The following is a 15,837-nucleotide window of genomic DNA, read 5'->3' as shown; positions in this document are numbered from 1 at the left end:
GGCTTCTCACTTTACCTAGACCATTTGGGACCTAACTCAGCAGAATACCTTTCAGCAGGGAGAGATGCTTCTGGCATCTCTTCCATTGTTTTGAACCATCACTGCATACTATACTTGAAGAAGTTAAATGATACCAGAAAGAAGTAGATGCATTTGCTCCAAGCCGAGGCTGCCAGGGCTCTGAGTAGAAGTCCCGTCTGCTCTCCAGCTCAGCATGTTCTGTAAGACCTGCCACGACAGGCCTGTATGACAGAGATACCAATTGTTGAAGGGACGGGGTTTGATTCAGAGCTAACTTGTCCTCATTCTCGAAGAAAGGAATGAAAACCCTTCTCCCCCTATGCTCAGATAGTCCATTTCTAACCTCCGACATTCTTCTCCCTCTTCCTAGGACTGTAGTAGCCTAAGAACCTTTGCTTGGGTTGTTCTTAGAAACTCAGGAGGACAGGGGGCATCCCATAAGCAGCAGCAGCAGCAGCAGTTTTGACCCTAAAATCAGGCTCCCCTCCCCATGAGTCTGTGCACGGAGGCATTCTAAGCAGTTTATTTGCTAATTCAACTTTCTTAACCTATCTCAAAGATGGAGATCAATGTGAGTCCAATCCCTGTTTAAATGGCGGCATATGCAAAGATGATATTAATTCCTATGAATGTTGGTGTCAAGCTGGATTTGAAGGAAAGAACTGTGAATTAGGTAAGTAACTATTTTTTGATTACTCGTGGTTCCACGCTTCCCTGTGGAACCAGATGAAACTAGAAAATGCAATATTTATGTATCATAATTTTCTCTTAAAAACATATTCTTATCATGGTAAAGAACACTTAACAGGAGATCTATACCCTTTTTTTAAAGATTTTATTTTATTTACTTGAGAGAGAGAGAGGGAGAGCACAAGCAAGGGGAGGGGCAGAGGGAGAGGGAGAAGCGGGCTCCCCGAGGAGCAGGGAGCCCGATGCGGGGTTTGATCCCGGGACCCTGAGATCACGACCTGAGCAGAAGGCAGACGCTTCACTGACTGAGCCACCCACGTGTCCCAGGAGACCAATAGTCTTAACAAATTTTGAAGTGTACAATACAGTACTGTTCACTCTAGGCACTGTGTTGTTCAGCACATCTCTAGAACTCCCTCATCTTGCGTAACTGAAACTTTATACCCACTGAACAGCAGCTCCCCCATTTCCCCTTCCCTCGGCCCCTGGCAAACACAATTGTATTCTCTGTTTCTATGTGTCTGCCTATTTTAGACACCTCAAATAAGTAGAATCATTCAGTATTTGTCCTTCTGTGACTGGCTCATTTCATTTAGCATAATGTACTCCAGGTTCATCTGTGTTGTTGCCTAAGACAGGATTTCCTTTTTTAAAAAGGCTGATAATATTCCATTGTGTAAAGCATATACTTTTCAAAGCTTATAAACATTCATTGGGTCTGTAGTCCTAGTTTCTTGGATGAGTTCAAGAAACTACAGTAAGAGCAATAATAATATTTGGTCGCTAATATTAAGTGGTAATGATGCTCCCCTCACTTATTAATCCTCAATACAACCATATGCCCTCAGTACCATTATTATCCCCATTCTGTGCAGATGAGGACACTATAGCTCAGACAGCTCAAAATCACAGAGGCAGTAAATGGTTGAGCTAGAACTTGAACTTCACTTTGTCTGACCAAAACCCACCCTTCTCCTATCCACAAAATGCAAAGAAAACTGAACCCATAAAATTGAACTCGTGACTAAATCGTTATCAACATAGGCAGTGGAAGTCCATGAAATATAGAACTGAGATATGGCAAGGCCAATTCTCCATAAAATAGCCACTTCTCTGCACATACGAACCACTTCACGTGTTAAATTTGTTGACAAAAATCGGAGCTCACTCCTGAATTTGACTATATGGATCACATTGAAAGAGTTGCATAGCAAATCTAGGAGCACTGTCCATCTTTTCTCCTTATAGCCTATTCGCCGCCCCCGGGATTTTGGCAACTGGAGCAGTAAATCCCCAAGTCCTTCTCCTACTTGCTTATTATCTCTGGATGCAAGATTACTGGTATTGCGGTTGTGAAAGGCACACCATGCTAATGACAGATTCTCTCTCTCCTCTGAAACTCCAGAAGAATGGAGATGCAATCCTAGGGAAAGAATTCAACAGCACAGGCTACCTGACTAAGGGCAAAGAGTAGAAAATTGGCAGGACTCTATTAAGACTTTCTCACAATCCACCTGACACACAGATGAAAAAGACATAAAACAAAATGAAACTCAGCAGCTGCGGTTGTCCTACAGAGAAAGGAAAAAAAAAAAAAAGTCACCTGTAATGTTGTTCAGAAATCTTTTCAGTACTAAAGAGAACTCCACAGATCATCTACCTTTAAGAGCTAAAAGATTTTTAAAAAGAATAGAAGATAACAAAAGGAAAAGGTGGCAGGGCAAAAACATTTAAAAATAAAGAAAAGAATGGATGCAGGTCGAGGATCTGATACCCCTGGCTCGGGGTACCTCCCATCCCTTCAAATTTCCCAGCATGGGGGCAAACCAATGCCTGGGTTACCTTTCCTGTGGTTGTGGTAACTTGCTCAAGATCTCTGCAGTGTTACTTTCATCTGAAAGTTTCTAATTTCAAATTCAGATTTCCGTATACAAACCTGATCCTGCTATTATGGAAACCTACGGAAATCTGTGGAGTAGTTACTCATCAGCAGCTTAAATAATATAGCCTTGGAGCTGAGGGAACGAATAACTCAATTAGTCTCAGTTCAAAATGAAGAGCACATTGTAGTAGAGTATAATTGAAAATAGTATTTAGCGAGGTGCCTGGTGGGCTTAGTCGGTAGAGCACACGACTCTTGATTTCGGGCTCGTGAGTTCAAGCCCCACATTGGGTGCAGAGCTTACTTTAAAAAAAAAAGAAATAAATAAAATAAAATTAGGAGCAATTTTTTAAAAAATAATGTTTTGCATTAAATATTCCTAAATGTCTTTAGTTTAAAATGAAGACACTTTAATGGAGGAGAGTTACACTGAGGAATGTAAGTATAAGCACAGGACTTCTGTAACAGGGTTTGCTACCCACGTGAGGCTGTGGGCCACACAGCAGAAGGGCCGTCTATACTGGCCACCTCCTCAGGCCTCAGGCCCCACACACATTGGTTTGGGAAAGGCTCTGCAGTTGCAACTTCGTCTACTACCATATCTGGCCTCTAGGGAGCATCGATCTCCCCTGGCCTACCTGATCAAGGTCAAGAAAAATCCTCTTGGTGCACTGAGTTCAGAGACAAAGTGGGAATTCTCCCAAAAATCTTTTTTATCTCAGACACTAGAGGAAAACAGAAGCATATACAAACTCCCATTTAAGCTGTTGCTTCAAACCGATCTACAGACTGACCTCAAAGCCTGCTAGGCAGCACGGTTTACAGAGCATTGGAGGCCCAAATTTCTTGCCTCACCCTTGTCTTAGAAAAAAAAGTATGTGGTGGTGGGGGGGTAGATTTCCATTGTAAAGATCTTGTCATTTGCCTCTTCCCTTGTTCATCAGGCTCCTCTCTGGGAGAAAGAGGTACAAACATTCAGGGCGTGCTTTCTAGTTAAAAGAATAACAATGAATTGGCTACTGTGCCCCCATGGTTAGAATAATGACCGCTATAGGTCCCCATTTACACATCACATCTGAGGCCTTTCCAGAGAGATCAAGGTCTGTAAGAACTTGGGTCATTCCCCTTTGAAGAGTACAAAAGACATCTACCCACAGTAAGACAGGAGGGAGAGAAAAACATCACAAGCACATAAACACTTTTTACACTTTGCTGACATGTTGTAGACACCACGCTCTTATTTACTGAGTATTTCAGTGGATTGGAGAAAGAAAATATCTTGAGTTTAGCTGAATACCAGTATATTCTATGGTAAGCTTGTTAAATAGAACATCTTTTGTCTGAGCTTTAGTTTTCACATCAGAGAATATATGAGGGAACATGAAGACAGAGTAAAATAAAGCAGAACAGGATAACTTTGGTAGTAGGCAGGGGCAGAATTAGAAAGAGGTGTTTGGGCAAATACGAAGGGGAAAAAGAACAGATGCTTTGAGAGGCTCAACAGATACTCTAGGCACAGAGACCAGCCTCGGGACCAGGGAGAACCCATACCCAACACAGCGCTGGACATCTAAATGCTCAATAAAGCACTGATGAATGAGTCCCATAGTGACTGTTCCTTAGATCCTGGACCAGAGACCTCCCCACTGGAACTCCTTGTGCTACTATTCTATTTCCAGAATCTTGAGTCCTTTCTCTGAGAGCAAAAGACTGCTGATTAGACAGCAATATTTCCCACTGCACACACAACACAAGTCATGAAGAAAGACGGCAAATGAGGAAAATGGCGGACAGGTCTAGTAACTTAAGCCAAGGACACAGAATCAGAATTGGGAAAACCACCCCGAGTTTATTCATTCCCGTCGTACATGCCCTGAACCACACCAGGCTGCACCTACCACCTACCTCTGTGAACTGACCACAATCTCATATTGACTGAACACTTTCTACAGGTGGTATTTGAGTTGGCTGAACACTTTAGTATTGCTTTGTAACAACAAAATGATAGCCAAAAACATGAAAAGAGCCAGGGATGTAATCACCATGAGTAAGGAGAAAGGTCTTTTAAAAATAAATATGAAGGACCAAGTGCCATCTTTTTTGGCTCACGCACTTAGATTATTGGCAGCACAGATTAAAGCTCAGGTGGGTTCCTTTACCTACGTGGCAACAGTTGATTTGCTTCCCCTTAATTCCTGAAGTGGCAGGAAGGAACATGAGCAAATGATTACATTAACCTATGCGAGCCTATGTAAAATGGAATTTGAAAAGTGAGATCCGACACTCAACAATCCATAATATACTCCAAACCCATATAGTCACTCTGTTAGCCTGGATTCCCCAAGTCTGTGACTCGAGCTTATTTATTAGGGTGTGCAATCCTGGGGAGCAAAAGTAAGGGACAGGGGCGTGAGGCAGTGAGGAAAGGAGAACGGATCCTAGAGAGAGTCATCTCTCCTCATCTGCAACTGATCACTGGATCTCCTGGGACTATTTTCCATGGAGCCAGAGGAACTGACTTCAAAACAGTCCATCTGGGAGGGGAGAAGTGATGAAAGAATTTGTCTAGCAGCATCTGTCTCCCAGTAGTCAGAAGTTTAGCCAAGGGGCCCTTAACTCCCCCGCATCTCCAGGTTGTACTCACTGGGGGGACCCGCCCAGGTGATGAGGGATCCCATGCCTCAGCGTCAACAGGGAAGTGCCAAGGTAAGAAGGGAGAGGCACATGGTGTGGATGCGAGCCAAGGCAATTCAAGGCTGCACCTGTATGAGGTCAGAAGGCGCTGCAGAGCGGCGGATGACCACAGCACTGGCAAAGACAGACGTGGGGCTGAGAGGAACTAAAGTGGCACATAGCAGGTGTCTAATATAGTCATTCTTTTTCAAACTTTCTGTGTTCTTACTACACCAACAAGTGAGCGTTTCTCTTGAAAGTGGTACTGTTGTTGAACAGCTAGGTACGGGGGAAGGCATCTCCTACCCATTGTGTTCCTGCGCTGCTCCAGAGACAGAAATAAGCCCAAGGGCAGAGCCTGTTTCTCTTAATGCAGCAGGTCTCAGCTAGCCAGCCCTGAACCACGCTACTTCCTGCTATTGAGACTGCATAGGAGAAACAAAGGGAAAACACGGTAATTAAAAAATACAAAATAAGATGGCAGGAATAAACCAAATATATCAGAAGTCAGAGGTTTTTTTAAATTTTATTTTATTATGTTATGTTAATCACCATACATCATTAGTTTTTGAATGCGGTGATCCACGATTCATTGTTTGCTTATAACACCCAGTGCTCCATGCAGTACGTGCCCTCCTTAATGCCCATCACCGGGCTAACCCATCCCCCCACCCCCCTCCCCTCTAGAACCCTCAGTTTGTTTCTCAGAGTCCATCGTCTCTCATGGTTCATCTCCCCCTCCGATTTCCACCCCCTTCATTTCTCCCTTCCTTCTCCTAATGTCCTCCCTGCTGTTCCTTATGTTCCACAAATAAGTGAAACCGTATGGTAATTGACTTTCTCTGCTTGACTTGTTTCCCTTAGCATCGTCTCCTCCAGTCCCATCCATGTGGATGTAAAAGTTGGGTATTCATCCTTTCCGATGGCTGAGTCATATTCCATTGTATTTATGGACCACATCTTCTTTATCCATTCATCTGTTGAAGGGCATCTCGGCTCTTTCCACAGTTTGGCTATTGTGGACATTGGTGCTATGAACATTGGGGTGCATGTGGCCCTTCTTGTCACTGCATCTGTGTCTTTGGGGTAAATACCCAGGAGTGCAATTGCTGGGTCGTAGGGTAGCTCTATTTTCAACTTTTTGAGGCACCTGCACACCGTTTTCCAAAGTGGCTGTACCAACTTGCATTCCCACCAACAGTGTCAGAGGGTTCCCCTTTCTCCACACCCTCTCCAGCATTTGTTGTTTCTTGCCTTGTCCATTTTTGCCATTCTAACAGAATTCTAACAGAAGTCGGAGTTAATGTGAATTGGGGTTAATGGCAATTTTCAGTCTGGAGTTAAAAATCTAATTGTATGCTGTTGACCAAAAAAGACACCTAGAATAAAATTACACCAGGAGGCTAAACTAAATGGATGTAAAAATATTTCCAGGGAAATGCTAACGAAAAGAAACTGGTGAAGCAATCTTAATATCAGGCAAAATAGAATCCAAGACAAAAAGAATTACAAGACACAAAGAACACCACCTCATATTAATAAGGGAGACTGCATAGGAAAGTAAAGAAAATGTGGGTCACTAGAATGCTCATCAGTGCCTACACATCATATCTTTGGCATTTAGCCACCTTAAAGGACCTGATTTCATTCTCTTGTGCTGATATATACCCACCTCAGCCAGCTTCAAGTGTGCTTAGATAAATTGGATTACACTAAAGCTATGAACTTCAGTGGGGCACCTGGGTGGCTCAGGCAGTTAACTCTTGATTTCAGCTCAGGTCATGATCTTGGGGTCATGAGATCAAGCCCTGCATCAGGCTCCAAACTCAGCAGGAAGTCTGTTTGAGATTCTTTCTCTCCTTCTGCACCCCCCCACTCTCTAAAATAAATAAACAAATCTTAAAAAAAAAAAAAACTATGGGGGCGCCTGAGTGGCTCAGATCATTAAGTGTCTGCCTTCAGCTCAGGTCATGATCTCAGGGTCCTGGGATCGAGCCCCGCATCAGGCTCCCTGGGAAGCCTGCTTCTCCTTCTCCCTCTGCCGCTCCCCGGCTTGTGCTCTCTCTCTCAAATAAATAAATAAAAATCTTCAAAAATAAATAAATAAAACATTAAAAAAAAAACCTATGAACGTCTATTCAGCAAAATACACTATTTTAGGACAAAAAGGCAAGTCAGAGTGGGAGAAGAAACCAGCAGTACATATGTCCAAGAACTGGAACCCTCACACACCGATGCTGGGAATTTAAATTTGTACAATTATGTCAGAAAACTACTTGGCAGTATCTACTAAACCTGAACATATGATCCAACAATTGCACTCCTAAGTATATACCCAGGATTCATGCATATATTACCAAAAGATATGTATTAGGAATGTTCATTACAGTATTACACCTAAGAGCCAAAAACTGGAAAGTCAACTCAAATATTCATCAGCAATAAAATGGATAAAACAGTAACATTTACACAACAGAATACTACTCAGCATGCAAATGAACCACTGCTGTACAAATAACATGGATGAATCTCACAAAGTGTTACATGAAAGACACAGAGGAGTGCATATTGTGAGCTTCTATTTACATAAAGTTCATTAACAGGCAAAATTCCCTCTTAGAATCTGGTAATGGATGGCAACTTTGGAAAGGAGGACCGGTGTAGTGGTGGAAGGGGGCATGCAGAGAGCCTCTGGGATGTGGATAATGGCCCATGCATTGATCGCTTTAGTGTTTAAACAGGTGCACACACTTTGTGAAAATTCACCCTGAAGTTTTGAGGGACTTCTCTGAATATATATTATCCTTTAATAAACAGCTTCTTAAAATTGCAGTCTAAGATTTAGTGAAAGTAGAACACCCAAACCTTCAGTTTATGCCCCAAATCAAATATATTGCTGCCATTTGTATGCCTTATTAAGAATTTTATCTTTCCTTCTACTCTTAGCTCGAGGCTCCCAAGCTTCTCTCCATGAATGCCCCCTGCTTATATTTGACCTATCCATGAGTCAGTGGTTTTATGTACTCCTGAGAAATGCATGTGAAATGATGCTATTGCTGTTGATTTTGCTCTCTTTCAGATGTAACGTGCAACATTAAGAATGGCAGATGCAAGCAGTTTTGTAAATTGGGCGCTGGTAACAAGGTGGTTTGCTCCTGTACCACGGGGTACCAACTTGCGGGAGACCAAAGGTCCTGTGAACCAGCAGGTCAAAATCTAAATAAGTTGCTTTTTTCTTTTAACCTGGGGAGATCCATCCTCCAAATCTATATTTGAACCTTCAGGGCATTTTAACTAGACTACATACATACTTTTATAATCCCTATTTGTTTCTACTTCCTTTTGAGATCATAGAAAAGATTAGTAGCTTGAATTGGACAACTTTCCAAATGGCATCGTCATTTTAAATAGAAATTCTGCAACTGTCCTCAGTCTGAATTCTTTTCCATGTCCATTTTTTTTCTGACTTTTAGATCACGAAGCAATCAATTTGTGTGATTTCTGTATATCTGTAATTTATCGAGTCAAATTGCTGTAGTAATCGCAGGCCATACAAGATACATAACTGACTGATAGGCTTCTAGTACATGGAATGGTGAATGTTAAGACTGATTCCGTCAGGGTGTGGCTGGCTTACTCTGAGAAGGTTATTTCCTATCCTTGGGTCTCGGGCTGAGTTTACACGCTTGGCATCCGAAGAGTTCCAACAACCATCTCTTTCAAGTTGTGCCAGGCTGACCAACACAGTCAGTCTGTACAGCTGTGGACAAAACAATGTTTCCCAGTCATGTCAACCAGGCCACCATGTTGACAGTGCTTTCAGAACATCTCCACTCCACACTCATATTGCTCTTCTCTGAAATGAAAGCCATAGAAACTTTGATAAAAAAAAAAAAAGTAGGCTCCACAGGATCAATTATATTTGATAAATGAGGGGCCTTTTTGAAGCAAACTAGGTATCATTTCTTTTGCATTTTCAAAGCCTGGTATTAAATTGATACATTAAATCATGCACCATTCCTCTGTTAACGGGGTTTGATACCTATCTCACCAAAGCACCCGGCAGAGGAAATGAAAGAAAGGGCCAGACGCCAAGAGTATACATACTGTTGCAACTAAAATGAAGAGTCTCTAATGCTTCAGGGACCTACCCATCCATCCCTCTGCCCAGTTCTTCACATGCACTGCTTCACAGCTAGCCCAGCTCCGGAGAAGAAGATCTGTATGTTTGAACCTTCAGAATCTGACTTCCAGCATAGACAGATGGCAGAGTAGCTAAACCCTTATAAGCCCTTCTATGTTAGAAGAAAAAAAAAAAAAAAAAAGAACTGAGAACCACCTTGAGCCATTAACTGTTATATTTGAATATAGCCTTATCCTTAGCAGAGTAAGTAGGTCAAACCTAAAATAAGCTTTCCTGCCTTTCAATAGTAATGGTCCTTTTTCTCTAGCCATTGTTGATGATATATATTTATACATAAGTATTTTGAACTAATTTCCTGTTTTCCCAACCACATGCTGTCTTCATGATAGTTTGCTGCAGCTGGTTGCTATAGAAATGTCTGTTATAAGGAATGTGGTTAGAAGGAAAGTGAGAAATGAAAATGAAATGTAAGGTGACTTTGCTTGACTACAAATTTCCGTTCTGGTTGTCCCCAGTATATCAGGAGATGATTTCTTGTCTTTAGGAAATAAACTGACCCAAGGTAAAAAGGTGGCCAGTTCCCAGGCAGATGTGGCTATGATAATCATATTAGTAATTTCTTTGGTTAAAGGGTTTTTTTTTTTTTAAGTTTAAGTCATCTCTACACCCAACATGAGGCTCAAGCTCATGACCCCAACATCAAGAGTCACGTGCTCTTCCAACTGAGCCAGCCAGGTGCCCCAGTAATTTATTTGGTTAATACTTAACCAAATTAAATAATTAAATCATAATTTCTTCCCAGCATATCCCAAAATCCACCTTGGTGTCTAGAAGGCATTCTAGTCTACTAAACAAAGCCTGGTTCACAATAAGCAGCAGAAGTCCCATTTTCCTAATTCTAAAGTTACAGGGCACCAGTCATCAGAATCCCATTTAGGGACAGTACTTAGGAGTAAGACTTTTCAGTAAAGGAAAAAAAAAAAGTCATTAGACTTTATAAAACTCTTACAAAATTTGATTCTGGAACACCTATTCTATTTCTGTAAAGATGATGGATTCCTGAGCCAAATGTTTTTTTCATGAAGGGTTTGAAAACTTTCCATGAAAATAATGCAATTAACCTTTTAGTTTGAGACTATATTCATTGATTGCATTTTTAAAATATTGATGGGCCTGCTTCTCAGAAGTGATAAGGACAGGCCTCATCCTCGATTTCTGTAATACACACTCTGCTTGCCAATGAGAAATATCAGAATACTAAATTTTTTTCCCATGTTTCTAGTGCCATTTCCATGTGGAAGAGTCTCTGTCCCGCACGTTTCTACGACACGCACCCGTGCTGAAACTTTTTTTTCCAATATGGACTATGAAAATTCCACTGAAGTGGAAAAAAATTTCGAGAACCTCACCCAACCTCTCAACGACCTTACTCGAATTGTTGGTGGAAAAGATGCCAAACCAGGTCAATTCCCTTGGCAGGTACTCTATATTAATGGTGTGTCAAAACTGGAGCCCAGAGGGCAAGGGACAGGCCAGGTGGGGGCTGAGGCGAGGGCACCAGACAGGCCTACTGCAGCGGGGGAAGTGTTTAGGCAAGTTTCAACACTAAGCAATATGAAGAAGCCCTCAGTGGTGGGGAGCTAGTGAAAGAGAAGTCCAGGGACAGCTACCATACAAGGTCAAGAAGAGTTTGACACCAAGGAAAGCATAGCAGGAGTCCAGACATGAAACTGGGAGGTCTGGAAGTGAGGTCACAGGTACTGGGGTTCAGGGTACTACTTCAGCTCATGGGAGAACTGGTGAAAGAAAGTCTAGGTCCAGAGAAACTGGATTATTTTGAAGGGATTTTTTTTTTAATTTATTTGAGAGAGTGAGAGAGACAGGTCACGAGCAGGGGGGAAGGGTAGAGGGAGAAGCAGACTCCCCACTGAGCAGGGAGCTTCATGTGGGACTCGATCCCAGAACCCTGGGATCATGACCTGAGCCAAAGGTAGACACTTAACTGACTGAGCCACCCAGGTGCCCTTGAAGGGATTTTTAAAAGGACTCACGTAGGAAGGAGTAAAGCAAGAACCGGGTTACTAGAACTAGAGTCTGAAATAGGGGCTTGGTCCAAGGCTCAAAGTGTGCTAGCAACAGAATCACCTGAAAACTTGTTAGCAATGCAAATTTTCCTGCCATACCCCACTGAAGGGTACTGAAACACAGTCTCTGGGGGGACAGCAACTTGAGTGCTAGTTAACAAGCCCTTCGGGTGATTTTGATGCATACTACATTTTGAAACCAAAGGAACCAAACACCAAACAGTAAACTCATGGTACCTAGACCCACATTTCTCCAGATGTGATCTTCAGACAACCCACATGAGAATCACCTGTGCACATTTCCAAGGCAACTACCAAGAACTAGGTTTGTAGCAAAACTTGTCATTGACCCTACAGCTAAAGTCTGTGATTCCAGCTGCGAGAAGTGGGCCCCAGAGGCCAGGAGCCAGGCTGGTCCTTATATAAAGTGGTGCTGTCCAGTAACGTACCTACTAACCACATGTAGCTATTTAAATCTAAATAACTGCCATTAAGTACAATTAAAAACTCATCTCAGGCACACCTGCCACATTTCAAGTGCACAATAGCCACATATGGTTGGTGACCATGGTACTGGACAGCACAGATACAGAACATAGCCATCATTGCAGAAAGTTCTCTTGGACAGTGCTTATAATAGTTTAGTCTAACTCAAAACTCCCTAGTGGCCACAGTCATATGATTTTGTGGCTATTTCAAAATACTTCACTCCAAAATATTTTCTCTACTGAGGTCTGAATTTTTGCCATCAGGGACCAGTAACTTCAAAGACTTTTCAATCACCAAACCAGTGACAATTTAAGCCAGGATCAGGTAAATGTCCCAGGTGCAACACCACTGAAATTCTCTGAAACTATGTATCTATTCAGGATTCTATGTATCTATTCAGGATATTGAACTTTTGCCTGGGAGGTAGGGATTGGCACATTGTAGAGAACTGTACTGAAGGGGGGGTAGGCCTTCACAACCAAGACTATATTTTCTGTTCTTTTACCTTGGCTTTGCTTTTTTTTTTATGATTTTATGTATTTGAGAAAGAGAGAGAGCACAAGTCAGGGGGGCAGGGCAGAAGGAGAGGGAGAAGCAGACTCCCCATTAAGCAGGGAGCCTGAAAAGGGGTTCGATCCCAGGACCGTGGCATCACGACCCTAGCCAAAGGCAGACGCCTAACGGACTGAGCCCCACCTTGGCTTTGCTTTTAAGAATATGTGTTGGACTTGATCTTACAGCCACTAAAATACACTGTGTGTTCCTTGATAACCCCTCTATGCCCTATTTAGGCATCCTACCAGCACCGCTTCCCTCATTCACCATGACCTCTTCCTTCACTCATCCACATCTCTATTCTCCTTCATGACTCTTCAATAAGAATGATCTTCTCCACTGATCTTTCCTTGAACAATCGCAACTGGATCCAGCCACTCTAATTATGCTTTCATTCTATTTAACATCCATGTATCTAATTCTATCTAATTTTACTATTTGTGTTCTTGTGCATTCTCCTTCATTATGTATCCAGCTTCCATGGGTAGGTGGTTGGAACAAAAGATCCTACTTTATAATAATTATCTTCCTTAGGGTTGTGGGACATAAAGCAGTCCCTAGAGTGGAGGATCCATAAACCCAGGGGTGTTTTATTAGCTAAAAGATGACTTTTCTTTAAAAACAAAAACAAAAACAAAAACACTCCAGCATTAAAAAAATATCCCAAGATGCACACATTGTGGGCTCAGCATTGTTCCCTTGTCAACCCAGAAATGAAATTGGCAAACACACTTAAATAAGGGCTGATGGGGGGTAAAAGTCTCAATTTAGTCACATAATCTCTCCATTCTCCACCCACCCCCTTTAAGCCAGATGCTGGCCAAAGTTTTAACAATGCAAGTCTTTCCTAATAGAAATTTTAGTAACTCTAGCAAGCTATTTTTTTTCTTTTAAATAGAAGAAACTATTAGGTGATGGTTGCAGTTGTACTGCTAAGGAAGAAGATACAAATGATACACATCATTTCAAATCTTGTGATGTCATCCTCACTGCACACTTACATAGTATACTTGTTGCCTCTTTCCCATCAAGCCTAGCTAAGATCATTTGGAATGTTCAAGACCACTCAAGCATATGTTCACTCCCTATTTCGTCCATATGAAGTAGGATTACTGACTGTATAGGCACAAAACCCTAAGTTTTAGTCTTTATCAAGGGCGAAGAGCTGAGCTCCTAGAGCTCTTGAGAAAGACCCTGTCATGCTTCTGCACTGTTTCCTTCTCACCCAAGAGCAGTCTCTCCACACCCACCTCCATCCACTTTCTCACAAAAGGTTACTGGTTTTCAAAAATAAGAGATAAACTGAATGTACCAAAAGTCACTTTCAAAGACGAAACAGGAAATGAAACAAACCAGAGTCTCTCATCTGTGGGTGAGCCAGCTCCACATCCCCGCTAATCTGCAAGGTGGAAATACTTGATTTGATTGCAGGCAACACTGCAATACACCTGCTGCAGCCAAGGCATCAAGAGAAAGCAAGCAACAGCTGGGGCTTCCATGGCCAAAATAGTACATCTATGGCTCAGAAATATGAAACAGTTTAGTGATATCACCCAGAAAGGATTCCCAATTCCCATGCCTCCTAAAAGGGTGGGGGGCGGGGGACGAAGCGACCACTTGGGTGAACAAATCGCACAAAAAGAACGCAGGGGGGTCACTTTCCTCTGGAGTAATGAACGGCGTCAAGCTGGAAAGGTTTAGCAGAAAAGGGCTAAGTTAGCTGTTTGCAAGAGGTAAGCGGCCACAGAGGAAGGGAGAAGGCGACTTTTCCTTTGAGGGTTTATGGGTGAAAGTTAGAGGCAGGCAAGCAGATTCTGGCCCCGGTTAAGAAAGCCCTCCCCAACCACAGTGTCGGTGAGGTGGGCTGGGCAGCTTTGGAAGGCAACTTTGGTTGAACCCATGTTTGTTGAACTGTTAAGGTGAAGAGCTGGGGACAGCACCGGCCTGATAAAGACGTGGAGAGAGCATCGAGGGCCTTGGTTCGTCTGGTGGGAGAGTAGAGCAGGCTAGGGGACCTCTGCCACCCCATCCAGGTTGAGAACCTAAGAGGTGAGGTTCACCTTGCCCCTAGCTCAAGCGTGGCCGTGGCCATGTTCAGTCCTTACCTTATTCGAGGGCTTTCCCTTCAGCTTCCGGGCTGGAGGCGAAGCCGCACTGGGCCTGCCCCCTGCCCCGGGGGGGTTCCCATAACCCCCTTCGCTTCCAGCCGTGGGGCCAGCCCCACTCCCCCCCGCCCCCCCCCACACACACATACCTAAGGTCAAAGGCGCTGGCGGACTTGCCTGACCTCTAACCTCCCTGCGGTGGAGGGGAGGCGGGGCGGGCGTGAGGCCAAGTTCCTTCATTTTCCCTCCAGATGGCGCCGGAGGGCTCAGAGCCTCTGGAGAGCTCAGGGAGAGGGGGGGCAGGGACTCTGCAGGGATACTCCAGGAGCCAGGAGAGGAAGCTGGAGGGTGAAGTGCACTACACAGGAACAGAAAGGATAGTTCCTAGAGTCACTATTATCCTTAGAGTGGGAAACAAAAACAAGACTCAAATTTCATACAGGTACATAGGGAAGCCATGAAAACCTTTGAATATTAGAGAAAAAAGGGAAATCAAAACACCTATACTACAAGACCACCTTCATCAACAGCTTAAAAGAGAAATTTGAGAAAACAACCCCATGTTTTGGCTTTCTAAAGCTTTTAGTTTTGGTCCCTTGCCCTTGACCTTGTCAGCCAATAATTCTGGGCATGCACAAACTTGCCCCAAGAGCTCCTCCAGCCTCTTCTGTTTTGGGTTTGGAGGTGTCTGGCTTTGAATGTGAACTACCTGGTCTTTCTATTTTCTGTTTCATCATGGGCCTCAGCTCTGTATTAGCCATAGTTATTGTACATTTAATAATTTGAAGATCATTCTACCAGATTGAAGAAATGGAATACAATGGAAGCCAAGTGGTTAAGCTTTCTTTAACCTTTATATTAGTTTGTATCGTATACAACTGACAATATTCAAATGTTTTAACCAGCAAAATGTCTTGAGAAGCAGTCTGTCTATTCCTTATTCTGTTCTTGGCCTAAAAAATCTTTAAAACATCTCAGCACTTTCCCCAGTCTCAGCTTTCCTCAGCTTTGGCCTGAAGCTATCCTTAAGGTTACCTGAGCTCTTGACCTGCACAGCTACTTACACACACCCAATCCTTTCCATCAGGTTAAGACACATCCCTATGGCAGATAGCATACAGTTACCATATGTATGAATCAGAACTTTTTCTTTCTTTTTATTGGAAAGGGGGGGATTGGGAGAAAGATTCTATA

General features: G+C 42.9%; 1 protein-coding gene across 1 annotated transcript in view; it reads left to right on the top strand.

Annotated features, from left to right (window-relative positions):
- The window catches only part of F9 (coagulation factor IX), a 30,813-nt gene that overhangs the window by 8,972 nt on the left and 6,004 nt on the right, over nucleotides 1-15,837 (top strand). The window contains exons 4-6 of the mRNA XM_028123825.2: nucleotides 581-694; nucleotides 8,346-8,474; nucleotides 10,693-10,889. Of these exons, the coding sequence (XP_027979626.1) occupies nucleotides 581-694; nucleotides 8,346-8,474; nucleotides 10,693-10,889 (440 nt within the window). The remainder of the gene's footprint in view (nucleotides 1-580; nucleotides 695-8,345; nucleotides 8,475-10,692; nucleotides 10,890-15,837) is intronic.

This window comes from Eumetopias jubatus, unplaced genomic scaffold, assembly GCF_037043125.1.
Source record: "Eumetopias jubatus isolate StellerSeaLion01/CBP00866 unplaced genomic scaffold, mEumJub1_p1.0 scaffold_11, whole genome shotgun sequence".
Classification (NCBI taxonomy): domain Eukaryota; kingdom Metazoa; phylum Chordata; class Mammalia; order Carnivora; family Otariidae; genus Eumetopias; species Eumetopias jubatus.
The sequence above is the reverse complement of the archived record's forward strand: the minus strand, read 5'-3'. Positions and strand labels throughout refer to the sequence as shown.